The sequence below is a fragment of the Gopherus flavomarginatus genome, chromosome 4, assembly GCF_025201925.1.
Source record: "Gopherus flavomarginatus isolate rGopFla2 chromosome 4, rGopFla2.mat.asm, whole genome shotgun sequence".
NCBI classification, from domain to species: Eukaryota; Metazoa; Chordata; order Testudines; family Testudinidae; genus Gopherus; species Gopherus flavomarginatus.
The window spans coordinates 75004804-75028316 of NC_066620.1; the positions used below are offsets into that span (position 1 = coordinate 75004804).

Genomic DNA, 23513 nt, shown 5'->3' on the forward strand with positions numbered 1-23513 from the left:
CTGCAATGGGCCAGAGAAACTGTTGTCAACAGACAAGGCATTCCCTCCCCTTAATGCATAATTTTACTCCACTGAACTCTCATGCCTGGTGCCAGAGAAACAAAAGATTAGAGGACTGGCAGTTTAATAAAATCTGAATTTCCCTCCTAGTAGTGCAGAGATTTACTAACCTTTTCAACTTCATTTGCTTTTTAAACTGTTGATGTATACAATGGTGTGTCCACAAGTGTGTTCACAATCACTGGTGGTAGCAACAGTGGGATTTTTTTTTTTTTACCAAGAAAATGGTTCTAATTCAATTACTAAAGCTGACTGTAAATGATTTTGAGAACTGCACCATTTATTCATACATTGCGATACTGAACTGGTGCAAGCTGTGGAAAACTCATAAATTACTAACATGGAAATGCAACATTAGAAAAATATTAAATCTGTTTCACCTGTCTTTTAATGCAATGTAGCAGCAGTTAATAAGGAGGAAGAGCTAGTACCATATAACCAGTCAGCTCTGTAGATGACCAGCAATTTCTCTACAGGCCACAATTTGAGAAACACTGTGTTACAGCATTTTTCTTTTATTCCCACTTTTATCCTTAACTTTCCTTTCTGATTATGGGTCTGTTGTGGAAAAGACCACCACCTATTCGATTTTGGTCAGACAGGTCGAGGCACCTTTATTGATAAAACAAGAGTACAAGTATGCATACAGGGAGAGACAGAAAATCCCATGCAATGGGAAAAACTGCTCTGTCCCTTACAATTTTCACCAAGCTTATAAAGGCTAAAACCACAAAATGTCATATTGATTACACAAGTTATTTGCTTATTTTTGGTAGTTAATATTGCAGATCAGCAGGTTATTTACTGTAAATTCAGCTTGGGGTATTTCCAGTTAGGGGCTTTTGCAATTACATTGTCTTACGACTTCTTGATTGCGAATACATATTGCACAAGCTATTAGCATATTGCATAGGTCACACATTTTGGCAGTGATTAAGCTGGTCACTTGACAATGCCACCTGGCAATTTTCTATAAGCAAGCAGTCTTATTATGCTATATTTTGCTTAAAGCCAGACTGGCAGGAAAAGACCCCTGGTCCTGCCCTGCTTAGTTCCTCTTTTGTCAGTGTTCCATACCCATATTTCTTAATACTTGGTTTCCTCTCCACCCAGTGGGTCAGACATTACTGATAAACAAGTTAGGCCTGGATATATGAGCCTATAAACCAATGAAGCTAAAAGCATTTATAATTATTACAATATTATATATCAATGTCAGGGATCTGCAGCCGGGACTGATTTGCCTTATTATTTCAATCAGGGTCCCGCTGCAGTATCCATGGCAGTGACAGCAAATTCTTAGGCACTGGTTAAACAAGATTTTATGAAAACAAAAGTTTACCAGTATTTAATTATATTTGAACCGTAGATCTCATATTACTGTTGGGGACCTACAACTAGGGTACTTGATCATACATGGTCTTCAATCTGAACCCTACGGCAGGAGCCACACCAGTGACAGCAAGATTCTAAAGGCAGTGGCTAAACAAGGGCAGAAAGCTACAAGTATTCAATTATATATCAGGACTACAGATGCCTGTATTACTGTTGGTAATCCTCCACAAGAGTACTGTTTGTGCATTATTTTCCGACCAGAACCCTAGGGCGGGGTCCACACCAGCAACAGCAAACCTTTAGAGGCAGTGGCCGAAGATGGCCCGAGTTGGCCGACACTAAAGCTACATATAAAGGGTGGGGGTTATGATTCCTTACAGGATCTGACCCTGTTCCCACTGAAATCACTAGCAAAACTTCCATTGGCATCAACAGGGGCAGTATTGAACCCTAAACAGGTTAAAGTTGAATTGATGTACTGATCAGACACACATTTACTGGTTAATTTAAACAGATATATAATCATGCTGGTTTGAGATGTCCCTACCTCACTGCCAGAAATACATACACCTCTACCTCGATATAATGTTGTCCTCGGGAGCGAAAAAATGTACCGCGTTATAGGTAAAACTGTGTTATATCAAACTTGCTTTGATCCACCAGAATGTGCAGCCCCACCCCCCCGGAGCATTGCTGTATCGCATTATATCCAAATTCGTGTTATATTGGGTCGCGTTATATTGAGGTAGAGGTGTACTTTGGCCTATAGATGTGACCATTCTAAATATCTCTCCAGTATATTTAAATGGAATGGAATGAACACGCTCCTCTCCCTCCACTTGTAATCACTGATTATCTACTAACTGTTCCTATATGAGAGTTGCCTCTTATCTCCCAAGAAAGTATATCTGCATGTAAAGCTTTAGTGTGTCCAAATTAAAATTTGAAATAGATATAACTACTTTGGCTACACATCTTCCACCAATAATTTTGTTAAATTTGAAAAGACAATATGACCTAAACTAACAGTTTTATCATACACCTCTCCTGTATGTTAGAAAGACATAAGTACTGTTACACTTATTATGTAACATATATTTTTCTTGTTTCTCTCACTTAAAAGTGAAAATAAATAATAAAACAAAATGAACAAACGCAAATGGAAATCTCTGAACAGTTTTGCACTCAGGCTTTCTCTAAACTACAAAAAGTGCTTGTTCTAGACAATGGGTATCAGCAACTGTATTTTTTAAACTTTTGTCAAGATTTAGCATATTTCATATCCATATGATTGAATGGTATGGTTAATTAAACCCATGTGAGAAAATGTAAGGGAGTAAAGCATTGGTTAGGTGATCTTACTCTACATAACCTGGTAAAGACTCAATGTTTATTTAGTGGATAATTGATTAGGAATGTATAAGTAGAAGTATAAACAATATATGTGTAGGTTTTGTAAGCTTGCATATAGTAACTACTCACTTAACGTTGTAGTTATGTTCCTGAAAATTGTGACTTTAAGTGAAATGATGTTAAACGAATCCAATTTCCCCATAAGAATTAATGTAAATAGAGGGGATTGGGTCCAGGGCAGCTTCCCCTACTTTGCAAGCACCAGGGGTGGGGGGCTTAACTCTCAGCCCGCCCACTCCATCCCTTCCCCCAAGCCTCCACCCTTGACCTGCCTCTTCTCATCCCCCACCTCCTCCCCCTTTACTTTGCACGCTGCGTCCTGGCTCCTCCCCCTCCCTTCTTAATGCCACAAGCCAGCTGATTACTGCGTTCAGGAGGGAGGAGGAGCCTGCGTGTTGAGTCCTTGCTCCTCCCCCATCCCTCCTGAATGCTGCAAGCCAGCTTATTGCCGTGGGCAGGAAGCAGGGGGAGGAGGGAGAAGGCGCTGATCAGCGGGGTCTGCCGGCAGGTGGGAGGTGCTGAGGAGGGGAAGGCGTAGGGAGGTTGCCAGCTGCGGAGAAAGCAGGCAGCCAAACAACGCAAGAGTGGAGCATTGCACAACTTCATATGAGTATGTTCCCTAATTGATCAGCAACGTAACAATGAAACAACGTTAAGCAGGACAACTTTAAGTGAGGAGTTACTATACTCAAGTGTGGTTTTTATAACCTCTGTATAAACTTTTAGAGATGGAAAAGTGAGAACAAAGATTCCTGACAATATTAAGATCTGAACATCCTGTTATTAAGTTTTTGGGGAGTCTAGAGAAAACAAGCTAAATCCCTGTCAAGTACTATGATGGTTTTATTATTGCTAAAAATGGGAACAATGTGTTATGCAACTTATTGTATAATTCAGAACATGATGTACAGCAATAAATATTACCCAATAGGGAAGGAAAAATTTGGGACAGCAGATGAATAGAAGGGGGTGTTGATAAAAATAATGTGTAATAGTGTGTATAGAAGATCATGTCAGAACCTAGAATCTCTGCCTTTCCCCTTGTGATATAGCCAGTTCACTGGCCTGCTACACCTCATTTGATCACTGGGTGTAGCACTCTGTGCCTACGCAAATAAAACCTGGTCCATGGATCCAGAACTTGGTGTAAGCAGTGGTTTGTCTGCTTAAGCAGAGGGCTTGTCTGCTTTCCATGGATCTGTGAAGTAACATGTCGGCGTGATTGAATTGGTCCTGAAACATACTTACAGAAAAATCTTCCTATATACAGCAAAATCTACTCTACTTTGAAAGATTAAGACATTACAAAATAAAGGGTGTTTGAAATCAGACCCAAAACATTGTCAGTCCCTAATACACACAAATAAAAGCTGGAAGCAGTGTGTTACAAATCAAGACTGATTTGTTTTGATCATTATTAAACAACACTTACAGTGGTTCTGGTAGTGAAGAGAGCATAGTTTTCTACATTAGTTTTATACCTGCAAAGAAAATTCACTAAGGTATGAATGTCAAAATTAATTTCTTCTCCAAATAAAAATAGTATAGCAGTGAGACTCTATGACCCCCTTAGAGAGCAGCATTAGAATTACATCACAAACCAATATCATGTTATGACAATATTCTGGAGGTCTGAAAGCTATTTCAGGACGCCAGGGAATAGCTGTGTGAAAGCATAAGATTACAGTCTACAAACCATGCATTAAATTCAAAGTCAGTAAACTGACTCTGGATTTACACTGGTGTAAATGAGGGCCAAATTTGGCAATATATTTGTATATGACAAACTAGAATTACTCACACTTCAATGGTACGTTACCACTTCTTAGGTGTATTGTGTCAGCTATTTAACAGCACATAGCAACACTATACAACTGTTTAGGACAGGAAGTGAAGAATATAGTAGTCAATTGAAACTGCAATGGAAGTCTATGTAAGTGCAATAAGTACCCAAATTAGATTTAGGCCAAGACATCTGTCATAAACGGATAGCTAAGGGTTAATGTCTCTTTCACCTGAAAAAAAAAAGTAACCTGAAGCACCTGACCAGAGAACCAATCAGGAAACAGGATTTTTTCAACTCTGGGTGGAGGGAAGTTTGTGTGTGAGTCCTTTGTTCTGGGTCTTCTGCCTGACTCTCTCTCAGCTATGACAAGGATTTTTCTATTTCCTGCTTTCTAATCTTCTGTTTCCAAGTTGTGAGTACAAAGTTGGTTTGTTGTTTTGTATTTACATGTCTATAGTTGCTGGAGTGCTTTGAATTCTATTCTTTTTGAATAAGGCTGTTTATTCAATATTCTTTTAAGCAAATGACCCTGTATTTGTCACCTTAATACGGAGAGACCATTTTTATGTATTTTTCTTTCTTTTTATATAAAGCTTTCTTTTAAGACCTGTTGGAGTTTTTTCTTTAGTGGGGAACTCCCGGGAATTAAGTCTGCAGCACCAGGGAATTGGTGGGAGGAAGAAGTCAGGGGGAAATCTGTGTGTGTTAGATTTACTAGCCTGACTTTGCATTCCCTCTGGGTGAAGAAGGAAGTACTTCTGTTTTCCAGGACTGGAAATAGAGAGGGTGGACTCCCTCTGTTTAGATTCACGGAGTTTGCTTCTGTGTATCTCTCCAGGAACACCTGGAAGGGGGAAGGGAAAAGGTTTATTTCCCTTTGTTGTGAGACTCAAGAGATTTGGGTCTTGGGGTCCCCAGGGAAGGTTTTTGGGGGGACCAGAGTGCCCCAAAACACTCTAGTTTTTTGGGTGGTGGCAGCTTTACCAGGTCCAAGCTGGTAACTAAGCTTGGAGGTTTTCATGCTAACCCCCATATTTTGGACGCTAAGGTCCAAATCTGGGACTAGGTTATGATATGGTGTGCAGTGGTGGGAAAGATAGATAGAAACCAGAAGCCAGTAGGAATATTATATTTTTCTTTTCTCGGCTAGGGGCTTTTAAGCAGAGAGAAACAGTTTGGTTTAAAAGGAACCAGAGAGAATTTTTTTTTCTGCTCTCTCTGGCAGTTGTGGCTTGCATATTAAGCAATAAACCATTAAGGAGCTATTAAGGGTCTTTTGTGACAATAGCACTCCCATTGAGAGTCATTACCAGCACTATACACATGCAAATGAAGTGGTTTTTCTGGTTTACTTTACATTTAAAAGACTAGCTAAAGGAAGAAAGGGAAAAAGGCACTGTTGCTAGGCAGACTCCAGGAGGCAACAGAGCCTGCAGTTCAGAAGATAAATACCGGAGGGCACCCCAACACAAGAAAACAGGAACCATGCCTACCAAGACAAAAATGGAGGCCGAAGAACAAATCAAAGAAGCTGAACACAGGCGAGAACTGGAAAAAAGACTACAAGAGATGGAGCTGAGAGAAAGAGAAAGAGAGGCAGCCTACAAAAGAGAGCAAGCAGCCAAAGACCACCAAAAACAGCTGGAACTCCAGAGGGAAGCCCACCGACAGGCCATGGAATTAGAATAGGCTAAGCAAAACACAGCCAACCCTAACAACCCTGCGCCAATGATTGTTCCACAGCACAGCAAATTTCCCACCTACAAGGCAGGTGATGACACCGAGGCCTTCTTGGAAAATTTTGAAAGAGCCTGTCTTGGGTACCGCATCCCTGAAGACCAGTACATGGTAGAATTGAGGCCATAGCTCAGTGGACCTTTAGCAGAGGTGGCGGCTGAAATGCCTAAGGAGAAAATGAACGACTATAAACTTTTTCAAACCAAGGCCAGATACAGAATGGGGATAACCCCGGATCATGCCCGTCGGCGTTTCAGAACCCAAAAGTGGAAACCAGATGTGTCATTTCCCAAACACGTCTACTACGTTGGGAAAAATTATGAGGCCTGGATATCAGGACACAATGTTAAAACCTTGGAAGAACTGCACCTCCTCATACAAATGGAGCAGTTCTTGGATGGTGTTCCTGAGGACATCACACGGTACATACAAGATGGAAAACCCAAAAATCTCGCTGAGGCGGGGAAGATTGGAGCCAGATGGATGGAAGTGGCAGAAAGCAAGAAAGCTACGGTCAAGGGGAACGAATACCCCAGGGGGCAGACCGACCATAAACCCTACAACCGAGGAGAGCCAAAGACCCCACATACAACCCAAGTAAAGCCACAGACGCCCTATTCTTCCACCTCACCAGTCTCCAGTAACTCACCTCGACCCAGTGACCCATCAGATGGAAGATGCTTTAAGTGTAATGAACTGGGACATATCAAGGCCAACTGTCCAAAGAACGCCATCCGAGTGCAGTTCATTACACCACCATCACCCAAAAGATCCCCAGGCCCGGATGCCTCTCAAATACCCTTGGAGCGGAGGGAAAATTTGAGAGTGGGCGGAAAGAAGGTTACTGCGTGGAGAGACACGGGGGCACAAGTGTCAGCTATCCACCAATCCTTCGTTGACCCCAAATTCATCAACCCAAAGGCCCAAGTGACAATTTACCCCTTCATGTCACAAGCTGTAGACTTGCCTACATCTGAAGTGCCTGTCCAGTACGAAGGCTGGTCAGGAATGTGGACTTTTGCAGTCTATGACAATTATCCTATCCCCATGCTACTGGGGGAAGACTTGGCCAACCAGGTGAAGCGGGCCAAGCGAGTGGGAATGGTTACACGTAGCCAAACCAGGCAAGCTTCCAGACCCATTCCTGTTCCTGAGCCGTCCACAGACGCCCCGTCTGTGTTACCAGAGACCCAGACAGAGGTAGTGGACCCGGATTCCATGCCTGCCACTGAAACAGCCACAGCACCTCCAGTCCCAGGTCCGGAACTGGAACAGCAACCAGCACCAGCAATTGCAACCACATCTTCTAACTCAACGCCAGAGGGCACCAGCGAGCCAGAACTGGCAGAAGCAACATACAGCCATACCCAAAAGGCTCAGCCCGAGCCTGAAATACCCTCAGGTGCACCAGCGGAGAGCGGTTCACCAGCAACGGAAACAACCCCATCACCTACATCGCTTCCAGAGGGACCAAGCCCAAGTCCACAGTCTGAGGAAAAACTGGTGACGCCAACCTCAAGGGAACATTTCCAGACTGAGCAGGAAGCAGATGACAGCCTTCAGAAAGCGTGGGCGGCGGCACAGAGCACCCCACCGCCTCTCAGCTCTTCTAATCGATCCCGGTTTGTTATAGACCAAGGACTTTTATACAAGGAAATTCTTTCTGGTGGACACCGGGAAGAATGGCAGCCGCAAAAACAGTTGGTGGTTCCAACTAAGTACCGGGGGAAGCTCTTAAGCTTAGCCCATGATCATCCCAGTGACCATGCTGGGGTGAACAGAACCAAGGACCAGTTGGGGAAGTCCTTCCACTGGGAGGGGATGGGCAAGGACGTTGCCAAGTATGTCCGGTCTTGTGAGGTATGCCAAAGAGTGGGAAAACCCCAAGACCAGGTCAAGGCCCCTCTCCAGCCACTCCCCATAATTGAGGTCCCATTTCAGCGAGTAGCTGTGGACATTCTGGGTCCTTTCCCAAAAAAGACACCCAGAGTAAAGCAGTACGTACTGACTTTCGTGGACTTTGCTACCCGATGGCCGGAAGCTGTAGCTCTAGGCAACACCAGGGCTAACACTGTGTGCCTGGTCCTAACAGACATTTTTGCCAGGGTAGGTTGGCCCTCCGACATCCTTACAAATTCAGGATCTAATTTCCTGGCAGGGACCATGGAAAAACTGTGGGAAACTCATGGGGTGAACCACTTGGTTGCCACCCCGTACCACCATCAAACCAATGGCCTGGTGGAAAGGTTTAATGGAACTTTGGGGGCCATGATACGTAAATTCGTCAACGAATACTCCAATAATTGGGACCTAGTGTTGCAGCAGTTGTTTGCCTACAGGGCTGTACCACAACCCAGTTTAGGGTTTTCACCGTTTGAACTTGTGTATGGTCACGAGGTTAAGGGGCCATTACAGTTGGTGAAGCAGCAATGGGAGGGGTTTACGCCTTCTCCAGGAATTAACATTCTGGACTTTGTAAGCAACCTACAAAGCACCCTCTGACACTCTTTAGCCCTTGCTAAAGAAAACCTAAAGGATGCTCAGGAAGAGCAAAAGGCCTGGTATGACAGACATGCCAGAGAACGTTCCTTCAAGGTAGGAGACCAGGTTATGGTCTTAAAGGCGCAACAGGCCCATAAGATGGAAGCATCATGGGAAGGGCCATTCACGGTCCAAGAGCGCCTGGGAACTGTGAACTACCTCATAGCATTTCCCAATTCCTCACTAAAGCCCAGAGTATACCATGTTAATTCTCTCAAGCCTTTCTATTCCAGAGACTTACAGGTTTGTCAGTTTACAGTCCAGGGAGATGATGCTGAGTGGCCTGATGGTGTCTACTACGAAGGGAAAAAAGACGGTGGCGTGGAAGAGGTGAACCTCCCAACCACCCTGGAACGTCTGCAGCAGCGACAAATCAAGGAGCTGTGCACTAGCTACACCCCATTGTTCTCAGCCACCCCAGGACGGACTGAACGGGCATACCACTCCATTGACACAGGTAATGCTCACCCCATTAGAACCCCACCCTACCTGGTGTCTCCTCATGCCCAAGCTGCTATAGAACGGGAGATCCAGAATATGCTACAGATGGGTATAATCCGCTCATCTACCAGTGCATGGGCATCTCCAGTAGTTCTGGTACCCAAACCAGATGGGGAAATACGCTTTTGTGTGGACTACCGAAAGCTAAATGCGGTAACTCATCCGGACAACTATCCAATGCCACGCACCGATGAGCTATTGGAGAAGTTGGGACGTGCCCAGTTCATCTCTACAATAGACTTAACCAAGGGGTACTGGCAAGTACCGCTAGATGAACCTGCCAAGGAGAGGTCAGCAGTCGTCACCCATGCGGGGGTGTATGAATTTAATGTCCTTCCTTTCGGCCTTCAAAATGCACCCGCCACCTTCCAGAGGCTGGTAGATGGTCTACTAGCAGGACTGGGAGAATATGCAGTTGCCTACCTCGATGATGTGGCCATTTTTTCGGACTCCTGGCCCGAACACCTACTACACCTGGAAAAGGTCTTTGAGTGCATCAGGCAGGCCCAACTAACTGTTAAGGCCAAAAAGTGTCAAATAGGCCAAAACAGAGTGACTTACCTGAGGCACCAGGTGAGTCGAGGAACCATAAACCCCCTACAGGCCAAGGTGGATGCTATCCAAAAGTGGCCTGTCCCAAGGTCAAAGAAACAGGTCCAATCCTTCTTAGGCTTGGCCGGGTACTACAGGCGATTTGTACCACACTACAGCCAAATCGCTGCCCCACTGACCGACCTGACCAAAAAGACCCAGCCAAATGCAGTTAACTGGACGGATGAGTGTCAAAAGGCCTTTACCCAACTTAAGGCAACGCTCATGTCTGACCCTGTGCTCAGGGCCCCGGATTTTGACAAGGCATTCCTAGTAACCACGGATGCATCTGAGCGTGCTATAGGAGCAGTACTCATGCAGGAAGCAACGGATCACAACTTCCATCCTGTCGTGTTTCTCAGCAAGAAACTGTCTGAGAGGGAAAGTCACTGGTCAGTCAGTGAAAAGGAATGCTACGCCATTGTGTACGCCCTGGAAAAGCTACGCCCATATGTTTGGGGACAGCGGTTCCAGCTACAAACTGACCATGCTGCGCTAAAGTGGCTTCATACTGCCAAGGCGAACAACAAGAAACTTCTTCGTTGGAGTTTAGCTCTCCAAGATTTTGATTTTGAAATTCAGCACATCTCAGAAGCTTCTAACAAAGTAGCTGATGCACTCTCCCGTGAGAGTTTCCCAGAATCTAGTAGTTAAAAAGTGTTCTTAAAATATACAAGTCTGTTAGTTATATACTTAGTGGTATATGTAAAGGTGCATGTGTTGTATTAATCTGTTTATTTTAAAGTTCTAGAAGGAAATCGCCGCCAGTGAGCTTCCCCACTGTCTGCAATTTGGGGGGCGTGTTATAAACAGATAGCTAAGGGTTAATGTCTCTTTCACCTGAAAAAAAAAAGTAACCTGAAGCACTTGACCAGAGGCCCAATCAGGAAACAGGATTTTTTCAACTCTGGGTGGAGGGAAGTTTGTGTGTGAGTCCTTTGTTCTGGGTCTTCTGCCTGACTCTCTCTCAGCTATGACAAGGATTTTTCTATTTCCTGCTTTCTAATCTTCTGTTTCCAAGTTGTGAGTACAAAGTTGGTTTGTTGTTTTGTATTTACATGTCTATAGTTGCTGGAGTGCTTTGAATTGTATTCTTTTTTGAATAAGGCTGTTTATTCAATATTCTTTTAAGCAAATGACCCTGTATTTGTCACCTTAATACGGAGAGACCATTTTTATGTATTTTTCTTTCTTTTTATATAAAGCTTTCTTTTAAGACCTGTTGGAGTTTTTTCTTTAGTGGGGAACTCCCGGGAATTAAGTCTGCAGCACCAGGGAATTGGTGGGAGGAAGAAGTCAGGGGGAAATCTGTGTGTGTTAGATTTACTAGCCTGACTTTGCATTCCCTCTGGGTGAGGAGGGAAGTATTTCTGTTTTCCAGGACTGGAAATAGAGAGGGTGGACTCCCTCTGTTTAGATTCATGGAGTTTGCTTCTGTGTATCTCTCCAGGGACACCTGGAGGGGGGAAGGGAAAAGGTTTATTTCCCTTTGTTGTGAGACTCAAGGGATTTGGGTCTTGGGGTCCCTTTTTGGGGGGACCAGAGTGCTCCAAAACACTCTAATTTTTTGGGTGGTGGCAGCTTTACCAGGTCCAAGCTGGTAACTAAGCTTGGAGGTTTTCATGCTAACTCCCATATTTTGGACGCTAAGGTCCAAATCTGGGACTAGGTTATGATAACATCTAATCAGGGATGACAGCTCTACTTTGTTAAAAGTGCCATAAAATCGTGAATAACCATTAGAATTTCAGCTTTAAATTTAACATGAAAAGTTGGCACCTACAGCAGAACAGGGCAGCCTCCAGGAGAGAGCAATCATGGCTTAATTAGGGTATGTTTACACTAAAAACTTGGGTTGACATATATTAGGTAATTACTGAGATGGTGCATGTCCACACTGTACTCCTTGGGTTGATGGTGCACGTCCTCATCAAGCGCGCTTTCACTGACTGAAGAGGGACTGTGGGGAGCTGAGAACCAGGTGTCTCAGCTCCGCTGGCAGTTCCCTGCCAGGAGCTGAGCTGCCCCATAGGCTCCCGTGGGCTGCACCCTGCCTCCCCACCTTGTTCCCCTCAGGGAGTGGAGGGAAGCTGCCTGGGGCTTCTTGCCTCCCCTTTCCCCACCGGGAGTGGATGGAGGGGGAAGCTGCCCCAGGCTGCTTGCCCCAGGGAGTGGGGTCCAGCTACCCCAGCTTCTCAGCCCCACCCTGCCAGGAGCCAGGCAGACTTCTCAATTTTACTCCAAAATGGAGTTGTGAAACTGACAAGACAGCCAATGTTCCCAGCCAGGAGCGGGAAAGCCACCTGGGGTTTCTCATCTCCCTATTCCCAGCTGGGAGTGGGGTCCAGCCGCCTGGGCTTGTTGCCCCAGCTTCCAGCTGGGGGCCGAGTTGGGGAGTGGTGAGAGCTGAGGGCCTGGGCTTCTGGCCCCAGCTCTCAGCCAAGAGCAGGGCCCAGCCGCTGGGTTTCTCTCCCCAGTTCGGAGTGGAGTTTAGCTGCCTGCAGCTCCCAGCCAGGAGCGGGGTCCATTCTTGCCCTGATCCCAGCCAGGAGTGGGGTTCAGCCACCCAGCTCTCCAGGGGAGGGGTGGTGTGACAGCTTTCTATTACCAATCTGCCTGAGGCATCAGGTGATCAGGGTGAAGCCACAGGATCTTTTGGGGAGGAGATGATGGAACACATCAAGCATCTAAATTTTAAAGCTTTATTAATAAAAAAATAACAGCAGAGAGTGCTGGGAACACTGCAACGTCACTCGGTGAAAGAAAGCGTTAGCGCCCCAAGCCCTAACCCACTTTCATACTCACACACGCACTACCCAAGACTTCCCAGGCCTGGGTGTAATGTCAGAAGAAGGGGGGAGGGGAAGGATGGATGAGAGTGCTGTCCTGGGCTCAGGCCATCCAGGTCTGCTGTTGCTCTCCAAATTGCTCCAGCTCTCAGGAGGGTTTTAAGTCCTAGCTCCTCGGGGGAGGGAGGGATGCTTCGTTCAGGGACCTCTGCTCCTGGTGCCCTCTGTGCCAGTCCAAACCAGCTTTCCGTGGTTTCTTTAGCCTTCCCAAAACATCTCGGCTTCTGGGATGCAAGGCTTGGCCCCTCCGCTTGTCATCTCATTTGCGTTTTCAATCTCCACAGCCCTGGACTTTGTTTTCTTCTTTGCTGGCTTTGCTGTCTTGCAGATCTATACAGTTGGATTTTTCTTTCTCATGGTTGCTCAGGCAAATTCAAGCCCCCATCTTTCTTGACTGTCAGCCAAATCTTGGCTGTGAGCAGTGTCCTTGGGCAGCTGGGGCCAGCGTCTTATCTTCCAACTGAGCTAGCTGAAATGTTGAGTTAACCCGTTCTTTACTCTCTTCTTTTTCTTCTCCATTCGGCCTCTCCTACCTGCAAAGGAAACTTCCACTCCCCACTCACACACCTTTGACCCTCTGCAAAATGCTTTGCAATGCTTGCAACAGCGTTAGCAATATACAATGCTGACCTGACTTCCCACGGGACTCCCTGAGGGAGGGGGTCTTGGGGTGTGACAGTGGGCAGGTGGGCTCTAGCTGCCAGGCTTTCTTGTCAATTTCACAGCTGTGAAATTGGCAAAGGAGCTAACTGGGGATCTATGTAATGCAGTGTCTGTATAGACACTGCACCAGCCTAACTATACCAACATAAGCCCTATGACTCTCACGGAGGTGGAGTTATTGTATCAGTATGGTAAGGCACATACATTTGTGGGACCCGGCTGCTGTGTAGCCACTAATATAATTAGGTTAATGTAAGCTACCTTATGTGTCAACCTGTGTAGTGTAGACCAGGTATAAGGAGAGGGGTCCTAAAACCTTTTCATACTGCGGACAACAGTGTGTCTTATGGATTCATTCCCTCCTGTGATTACATGGATCACCTCACCTGTTATTCACAATCACACAGCATCCCTGTATCAATTGCAGCAGCTGCTTATATGGAAAGGTGATTTAAGGAAAGTATTTCTGTATTTTCAGCTGTCTTTAATGCAAAATGTGTTTAATCTTTTTCGAGAAAACATAATCAGGCTTCCTACTTTGGCTATTCATTTCAATTTCCTTTATATATATATATCCTCAGTTAAGGTTAAGATTCTGCCTCAGGTATTTTTAGTAAGGGTCAGGAACATGTCGTGAGCAATAAACAAAAGTTCACAGAAGCCCATGACTTGTCCCTAACTTTTACTAAAAATACTTGGGGGGAGGGGAAGGGACACAGAACGCTGCTGGGGCTTACAGCTGCTCCAGCCCCACTGCTGCTCCTGCGACAGGGGCTGACCACTGCTGTTCCAGCCTCAGAGAGGCTGACCCAGCCCTGGCCACTATTTCTGTGGGCTGGGGACCACTGCTCTGGCAGCAGGCCGACTGTCAGGTATTCTGGTAGCCCTGGGACTGGCTGCTGGCCAGCTGTTCTGGGGACCACTGCTCTGGTAGCCTTGAGGCTGATCACCAGCTGTTGCAGCGGCTGCTGCTCTGTGGCGAGCTACCAGTCAGTTGTTCCAGCTGCCCTGGGACTGAGAGCTGCTCCAGCCCTGCCCCAGAAGTCATGGACATCCTGCAAAGTCCCAGAATCCAAGACAGAATTGTATTCTTATTCATGATCCTTAGTAGAGGCAACTAGACTTTCCTATTTCCAGTGACTTTTATAGACCCTAAGAATCTTTGCAAGACAGAGTCCAGAGACCTCTAGAAGCAACGGACAAGAAGACAAAACCATGTGATCAGACACCTCTTTGCAGATCATCAGCAAGCTTGATGACAGCAAGTGCATGTGTATGTGAGCAGAGGAAATCACACCCCTAACTCATAGTGTAGAGGAGTAGAGTGCTACACTATGCCTGTCACAGGGTGACTATATGTCCCAATTTTACAGGGACAGTCCCGATTTTTGGGTCTCTTTCTTTTATAGGCTCCTACTACGCCTCACCCCTCCTGATTTTTCACATTTGCTGTCTGGTCACCCTAGCCTGTCAGCTGCTTGCCATGGGTCAGAGAGTGTTGGCAGCCGTCACCCCACAGCTCCTCTCCCACTCAGATTGGGGGGGTGGGGACACGACGATGAGCTGGGGACCCTGAGAGGTGCGACCCCCTCCGGTCTAACATCTCATGCTGTTCCCATCCATTTTCCTGCCTCCCACCTCCATATGCTGCAGCATCCACCCAGACACAACAGCAGCGCCAGGCCTCGAGCGCCCCATAGCAGCTCCCAAGCTCGCGCCATGAGCCCGCGTAAAAACGGCCCCAATAAACTGCCGCACATACGATCACGTGACACAGGACCCGCGGCAAGGCTCAACAGAAAACGCCTGGAGCCTCCCGCCCCCCCGCCGCGCCTCTGGCCGGGAGAGGAGGGAGCAGTAGCCGCGCCCCCTCTAGCACACAGGGTCCCTCCTTCTGGGTCAGCCCCAGGCACCAACAAGGCTTGTTCCGCCGCTCTCACAGGTGCGGCCCAAAGGGACTACTCGCCCCATCAAGCATCGCGCAAGCTCCGTGCGGCGCCCTGCGGGGAACGGTCGCGCTGCATGTCGGGAAATGTAGTTCCTGCCGTGAGGGAGCGGTTGAGAGAGGTTTCCGTCTATGCAGATAAGTGGGCGGGGCTTGAGGCCGGGCAGTGAGGGACCGCCACAGGATGCGGTGGCAGCAGCTGCGGTAGTTCCCGGCGTGGAGGAGGCGGGGCCAAGGGAGGCGGTGTTGAGCGCGCCCCTGTGCTGCCTCATGTGTGCCCTGCCCGGGGAGCAGGAAAGGAGCCTCCGGCGGCGGCAACCATGTCTGAGAATGGCGCCTCCGCTCCCCCCGTCCCCAACGGCGAGTGCGCCGCGCGGCCGTCCGGCAACAAGGTGACCGTGGTGCTGGGGGCCCAGTGGGGCGACGAGGGCAAGGGCAAGCTGGTGGATCTGCTGGCGCAGGACGCGGACATCGTCTGCAGGTGCCAGGTGAGGAACGGCGCCGGGCTCACCTGGGGGGCGGAAGGGCGGCCTGGCGCGGCGCCGCCTCCTCTTGCTGCCCAAGATGTCACCTTGAGCCCGGGTCCCCCTCGCCGCCGCCGAGAGGGGCTGGGGCTGCCCCGCACTCGGTCCTGCCCCCGGGGCCCGCTCTCCAGCATCCCGCTCTCCTTGGCGGCCCGCGCCCTGCTTCGTGCGTCCCCTCCGGCTGCCAGCTCTCCCGCCGGCCCTTGTACTTCCCCAGCGCCGGGCTGCCCGCCTTTGCCCTATTGTTAGCGCGGGCCCCCGGCTTTCCTCGGGCACCGGAAGCGGCGCACATGCTAGTCCGAGCACCGGCGACGCCTCCAGCCTAAATTCAGGGAAGTGACGGTCCCTCCCAAACTAGGGAGCGGGCGGGCAGCTCCTGGGTGCTGCGGGCCCCGCTGTGTGCGCTCGGGGTGCCGCAGCACAGCCCTCGCTTCATCCATCACTGCTGCTTCCTCATTTGCTGGGCGGGAGTCTGAGGCAGCACACCCCTGCTGGCCAGTCCAGGATCATCTCTGGACGAGAGAGACTTTACAAATTGCAGTGGCTAATTCTTTCTTTGTGCACTTCTTGCTGAGAGGGAGGAGGAAGAAGGTGCCTTCTTAGTAGCACAAGGTTGACGTGCAGAGTGTCAGGGAGAGAGGAACAGGCTTGGAATCTGTTTTCACAGTGTAACTCTTTGCCTTTTTTTTTAAATATAAGATGCTTGAAGATGAAAAGTTTGGAATGTTTCCAAGAGCAACTTCACTGAGTGGAATTATAATTGGTTAATTGCAATGCAATGAAAATCTAGAATTCTCATCATACCTCCCTGGAGGTGAACAGGTTCTACTCTGTTTGTTCCTAGACCAGGTATTGAAAATTAGGAGCCATACAATGTGTGGGTTAGTATGTATTTTCTCTGTTGTCAGCTAACAGTCAACTTGAAATAGGTTCATTCTGTAAATCAATTACAGATGCCCTTGGAAGTTGACAGTTTCCATGATATTGCCATTACAGGATGATACTTTGTCTAACTGTATTTCCTCCCATTTTCCTGCTGTACAAGCAAAAGGAAAACTGGTAGTGGAAGGGGAAAGAGTAAGATTGACAGCACGTTGCATGCAGTTAACTGCCCCAACTAAAACTGGAAAGAAGCTCAGAATTTTTTCTTAATCTTTGAGTTATAGCAGTTCTGCCTACAAAATTTTAGACAACCTAAAAGTGATTTTTTTTTAACTTAAAAAAAACCCCAAAACTTTCAAGGTTAAGTAGGTTAGGGCCAAAGTTCAGTCTTTGCCTGTTTTATAAGACATACAGTGTTTGAATAGTAATGTTCTCAAACTTATTTCGGTAAATGAAAATATCTTTTGATATTGCAAACTCTGCAACATTGTCCTAATTGCTGAGAACCATGGTGAAAACTGATCAACCTGTTCCTATTGTCCACACAAAGCATATGTGATAAAAAGTTCATTAGAATTTCAAAACTTGTAGTACAAGTTATCCTTAGGGTGTCTTTTATTCTTTCTCTTAGAAGTTTGTGTATTCGTTCCAGTGAGCTGGCAATGGACAGGTTAGGGGTGGGAAAGAAGAGGAAGTTATCTTTCAGTCTTATTTTTCCGCTTACTATCTGTTAGCAAAATCAATAGGAATGTAAAAAATGGTTTTGGCAACCCCCAGGAAGGTGAAGGTATGACATTCTTTTAAAGCCAATTCCATTAAATAAAGTAAGATACTTTTATCCTACAGTAAATTTACATTTGTCACCTATTCAGTCTGTTTCAGTGGCCACCTTTATACCCTATCCACATTAGGAATTAAGCTTTTACTACCATTTATTTTAGGCTTCTTCTACACAGGGCTATAAACTTAGCATAGCTGTTAACCACCTCTAACTTGGGTATGGCAGGCCCTTTTCTAACACAGTGTAGGCTGGTATAAGCCATAGTCTAGGCCGTTGGCCTCCAAACTTTTTTGATCATGCACCGCTACCAGTAAAAAAAAAATTGAGCACACATCCCCAGCTGCACCAGGTCTCCCATTTTTGCTACCCTAGGCCCCCCCCCCCCCAAAAAAAAGCAGCTGCTTGGACTCCCGTCCCGAACTGCCAAAGCAGCGCAACTCCGGCAGCGCTCCTCCTGCTGTGCCCTGCAAAGGATCCTCTTGTGCACCTCCCGGGGTGCACGCACCCCACTTTAGAGACCTCTGGTCTAGGCATGTGTGGCCTTCCCTCACTATCAGTCTTGGAGGGAGGCCACACTCCTGGAATAACAGTGTAAAATAAGGGAAGGTAACAGTCTCAGGGCTCAATCCCTCTGTCAGGGTAGAGCAGTGAGCGGTCCAGGGACACAAGCCTTCGGGCAGGCACAGCACCAAACAGTCTAAAGCCCTATCCCAGGCATGGGAGACCCAGATATAGTCTGGGAACCCAGGCCCTCAGACAGGGCAGGGTACCAAGCACAGTCTAGGACCCCAAACCTAAGGTAGGGCAGAGCATTGAATAATCCAGGGACCCTGGCCCACAAGCAGGGTGAGGTACCAACAGTCTAGAGCTTCATACTGGGGCAAGCATCAAACACAATATAGGTGGGACTGAGGCCAGGACAAGCACCCAACAGTCTAGGATCCTAGCTCACCAGACGGTAGACTCTCAGAGGCCTCCTGGCCAAAGATGGGGAGGCTGCCATGCCACAAGTCCACCTGACTCCATCGTACACCAGCCCAGAGTCCTAAAAGTGGCAGAGTGGTCTTCCACTGGGTCAGCAGGGATCCAGCTGCAGCACGCTGAACCAGACTCAGGCAGCAATCCAGCCAGAGTGTAGTCAGCTGTACCTGGGCCACTACCCTCAGGGTGCACTTGGATCTCTGGGTGGTTCTCCATCTCCCCTGGGTACACTGCAAGCAGTAATCCCAGTCACTCCTCAGCATCAGCAGGTAGTTCAGACAAGTCCTCAGGACAGCAGAAGACTTCAGCAGGCTCTAGGTCTAATAGAAGCATCTGCCTCTTACAGTGTTTTTTCCCTAAGTGAGCTGTAGAACCCATCTTATATACTTCCTGTTCCTGTCCTGCCCATCTGCTTCCAACATGGTGGGTGTGGCTTTCCTGGTTCCTCCCACTAGGGGGCATGTGACCCTCCCTTGCTGTCAACCTCTGAGGGAGAACATGCCTCTTTTCTACACATGATATGTTGCATAAAACATTAAACTGTTTATAAACCATTGTCTAGAGCAGTGGTTCTTAACCTTTACTGCAGCCTGCACCCCTTTGGTTCTCAAAATATGTTCTCGCACCCCTTATCAAAAATTGTTGAAGTAGGTCAGTTCTTTAAACCTAGATATATCATAACTTATATATATAAGCCACATCATCATCTGCACATGCACCAAGAAATACCCCGCAACTTGGTGGTACACTGTATTTTGTAGCGAGATAATTTCACTACAATTAGCTTAAAAACTTGAAAATACATTTTTTGTTTGTATATTACAGTAATTGTTAAATTTATAATGTTAATAAATACATAGGTTTTATGAAACAAATTAGTTGTACTTACGTGCCTTGTGTTTTCGATGATTTACCCTCTAAAAAAATCTAGCATGTCTCACACTCCCAGAAAGGGCATCTTGCACCCTTAGGCGGTATGTGCACCCCAGGTTAAGAACCACTGGTCTAGAGGGTTTGTAAAGCTGCTATGGCTGATCCAAAGTGGCCAAGAAAACCATGTATTATTATTTGTATAGCAGTAGTGCCTAGGACCTCCAGTCATTGACTTTAAGGCCAGAAGGGACTGTTGCGATCATCTAGTCTGACCTCCTGCACATCGTGGGCCACAGAACCTCAGCCACTCATGCATGGACCAGGATCTCCTTGTATTAAGCACTGTACAAACAGAACAAAAAGGTGGTCCAAAGAGTTCATAATCTAATATAAAGTAGCATAAAATCAAGTCTCTTAATATGGCTTAATTCTTACAGGGGACCCATTGACAAGACATTGCAAAAACTGTAGGTCAGAACCTAATGAGCTTTTGATGCTTTGTGGTATGTCCGCCATGTGTCCCAGGTGCTCTGCAATGATATGTTATACCAGTTGGTTATGACATCTGGGATGAGATCTTTAGCTCTGATACAGTTGAACTAGAGCAGTTTTACTATGGTAGTTTCTAACCAGTATGACAGGAAAGAAACAATAATATCGCTACACCAATTCAGCCTATCCCTATACTGGGGTATCTCAACCTGTGGCTTGGGACCCAAGATTTGGTCACCAGAATGTTTCACAGGGTTGCGTGCCCCAGTCAGGGGAGTGGGGCCAAACCTGAGTGTCATTGCAACCCCAGTGGTTGAAACACCCAGAGCTGAGAGCCAGGCCCAGCCAGCCCCACAGTGCAGGAGCCACCACTGTGGGGTGACTGGCCTGTCCTGCTTGGTAACTACTGCTGCATACAGTATACTGGAACTGTATTTCATCCTTCGCTGGAAAAAATATATAGCTCCATAAAAGTGACTGCATGCTTTCTTTTTTTTTTCCTCGTTGTAAAATATGTGACCAAAATAATAACTTTGTAACTGCATCAGAGGCACTTGACCTTTATGGCTTCACGAGCAGAGGTACCTGCCCAAGAAACTTGGTTTATTTAGCTTATTCATATTATTGTGATATCTAGGTCATAAATCAAATCTGATACCTCATTGCAAATTAAGGAAAACATCTTTCTGGTTACATGGCATGATGTTCCTCTTGGAGGTGTTCAAGTTGTACATTCAGAATGTATAACGCATATAAGATTGTACATACAAATCTGTGGTTGAAATCTGAAGCAGCAACTTTTTAGGTTGATCTGCCAATCTATAACTAAATAATAATAAAAAATAATAATAAATCCAGATAGATTAAGGTGTAATTCTCTCTGTAATATACTGTCAGTCTTACCAGATGTCATCACCTAATTTTCTTCAGAGACAACAAAACAGGTTGGGAAAGGAGAACACAATTATGATTCAAAATTCAGGCATGAGTGAACTTTGCAAAAGAGCTCCTCCTCCATCCTTGGGTCTTAAGTTTTCTCTCATGCCAGTAATTCTCATTTCCCCTCCTTTCTAAAGGTATGTACATCTTTGCACAGGAAAAAAAGATAAGTACCATGTAAACTTAATTTTAGACAAATCAGGAAATTGTATATACAGGAGACTCTTAATAAATGACTTGATGGTTTTTCTAAACGTCACTGAACACTAGTTTTGAGTGTTCACATGATAAAGAGCTATTGCATTTAATATTGGAACCTCTGCAGTTATCTCCTGATTTGAACAGCTATTGGGAATCTTGAAATATTTTGAGAAGGATTAAATTTGTTTTTAAAATAGATTAATGTATGATTCCAAAACTACCATAAGATATAGACCTTCTATTCCTTCATCTAAATGTACAATAACATTTATGAGAATTGTCTAAAATTTCTATTTTAGTATACTTTATGGGATTATCTTTAATCAGTGTTTCCAACAGAGCTTTAGAAATTCCTATTTCCATTTTAATGTTCTGAATTTTTTCGTTAGAACATAGATTTTAGTCAATATATATTGAGAATAAAAATATTTTAATACTATGTTTGTTTAATACTAATATGGCCAGTACTGAACCATGGAGTGTAGCAGTAGTAATAGCAAACAAGCTATTTAAGCGGGGGAAAAAAAGAAGTAAGACTTATGTTCTAGCCTTAAAATGGCTAAACTGGAGGATTGTGAATTGAGGCAGTCTAAAGGGGCTTTGAATGCTGAAAAGGACAAGGTGTACAGAGATTATAGCTTATTTTATTAAACTTGCCCTCCAAAAGTAAATTACAAAAGAAGATTGTAACTTCTCCTTAGGTTGCTGGTTAAACAAATCAAATCTGGAAAGAGTGCTCTCTTAACAAATTATATATTTAGGTGTTACTTTCATCACTGGAAACTTTTAGAACACAGCGTAAGAAAATAGCTTTGTGGCTTTTATCACATTCTCTCTGACTACTAATACGCTCAGAAATTATCTTTTATACAGTGCACCAAGTTTTACAGAAGCAAGGCTAATCTTTACTTTTCCTTTTTAAAAAAAAAAAATCAAGTATCTTAAAGAACATATTAGGAAGCACATTCTAAAAGTTGTAGCATAGAAAAGGAAGTTGTACTTCAGTGTGCTAGCTGGTCAGATTGGAAATGAGAGAATCTAGATTTCAACTTGACAAGCTAGTACATGCTCAAGTACCACTAGGATGTTAGAATGTGCTAGCTAGCATGTTGTTCTTCTGATGACACGCCTTTAAATTCTAGTAAGGCAGTTAGCCTGTGCTAACTGTGACCTCTCTTCGTTAACATAGGTATAGGATTACTCTTTTCACTTTCATTTTATCTCGTTGAGGTCCACTTCTTTTTCTAATCTAGATAATCCCTTAAGTGAAATATTTATTTCCAAGAAAAGAGGAGACTACAAAGTACGTGACTGAGCAGGATGGAGTGACTAGTCAGCTATTGGGCTAGAACTGAAACACTTTATATATAGGTTGAACACCTATCAAACACTTCCATCAAAAAGTCAGTGGCTATAAAGGAGAAACTGTGGGGTAAATGGCTATGCCTTTCAAATTTGTACATGGAGTTTCAGAGTTGGTTTGAATAATAATAGTAATTGCTGTATCAGTGTTCCATTCCAGTGACATCTAATAACGTTTCTACTATCTCTGTATTCTCACAGACCTTGTGTACAGTAGTCCTGTCCCCTAAAATTTTGTACCATTGCTGTGTTCTCTATGGTAGCAATATTGAGAGCATTAGTATAGACAAGGGTTCAGAGTTTTAACCTTGTGCTCTTTTGCTTTGTTCAGCGTAAGTTTGGATGCCACCGTGGTTAAAATGTGGGCACTTTGTCCACACTAAACTAGTGTTGGGTCTTTTTGGAAATAGTATGATTTGGTTCTATATTGTGTGGGTTCTATATGTGTGGGGTGGTTTTGTTTTTATTCTTTGCGCATATTGTATGTTTTGCATGTTTGGTGAGTTCTTTTCTTGCCATTGACTTTTGAGCAGGTTAGAAGATGATCTTCTTGTCTAGCATGCATAATTGAACATCTTAATTACTGTACTAGAGCTGACCATCTGCCAGGGAAGTATCCAGCCATAGCCTTTGTTTGGCTTGTCAGGAGAAGACAAAAAGCCACATGTGCATTTGACTGTGGTGGTGTTTACTGTAAACATGGGAACAAGGACATTCTTCCAGATCCTAGCTGGTGGTGGTCATACCTTTAAAAGTATAACTACTGATATCCCTTCTTCCTAGCTGGCACCTTGGGAACTTATTAGCAGTGTCTTTGTAATCTTATTGAACTATTCACCTTTATAGTAACTTGAGGGAGTATATACAACAGTTTGATTAATTTGCATATTTAAAAAGGCATTTCCTTTTTATCACTTTCTTTAAATTAGTTGCCTTTTAATTTGAATGTTTCATTGTTTTTCTAGTATGGGGCAAAATAAATAGCAGTCCTTAAAAGGATCCTCTTTTTTCCAAGCCATAATCTCATTCTTTTTAAAGGGATACTTCTAGATCAAGT

General features: G+C 45.4%; 2 protein-coding genes across 2 annotated transcripts in view; one reads left to right on the plus strand and one right to left on the minus strand.

Annotated features, from left to right (window-relative positions):
* CATSPERE (catsper channel auxiliary subunit epsilon) overlaps positions 1 to 16079 on the minus strand; it is a 108228-nt gene extending 92149 nt beyond the window's left edge. Inside the window, exon 1 of the mRNA XM_050950383.1 lies at positions 15933 to 16079. Coding sequence (XP_050806340.1) covers positions 15933 to 16079 — 147 coding nt within the window. The remainder of the gene's footprint in view (positions 1 to 15932) is intronic.
* Positions 15008 to 23513, plus strand: part of ADSS2 (adenylosuccinate synthase 2) — a 61265-nt gene continuing 52759 nt past the window's right edge. The window contains 1 exon segment of the mRNA XM_050950400.1: positions 15008 to 15909. Coding sequence (XP_050806357.1) covers positions 15121 to 15909 — 789 coding nt within the window. The 5' untranslated portion in view covers positions 15008 to 15120.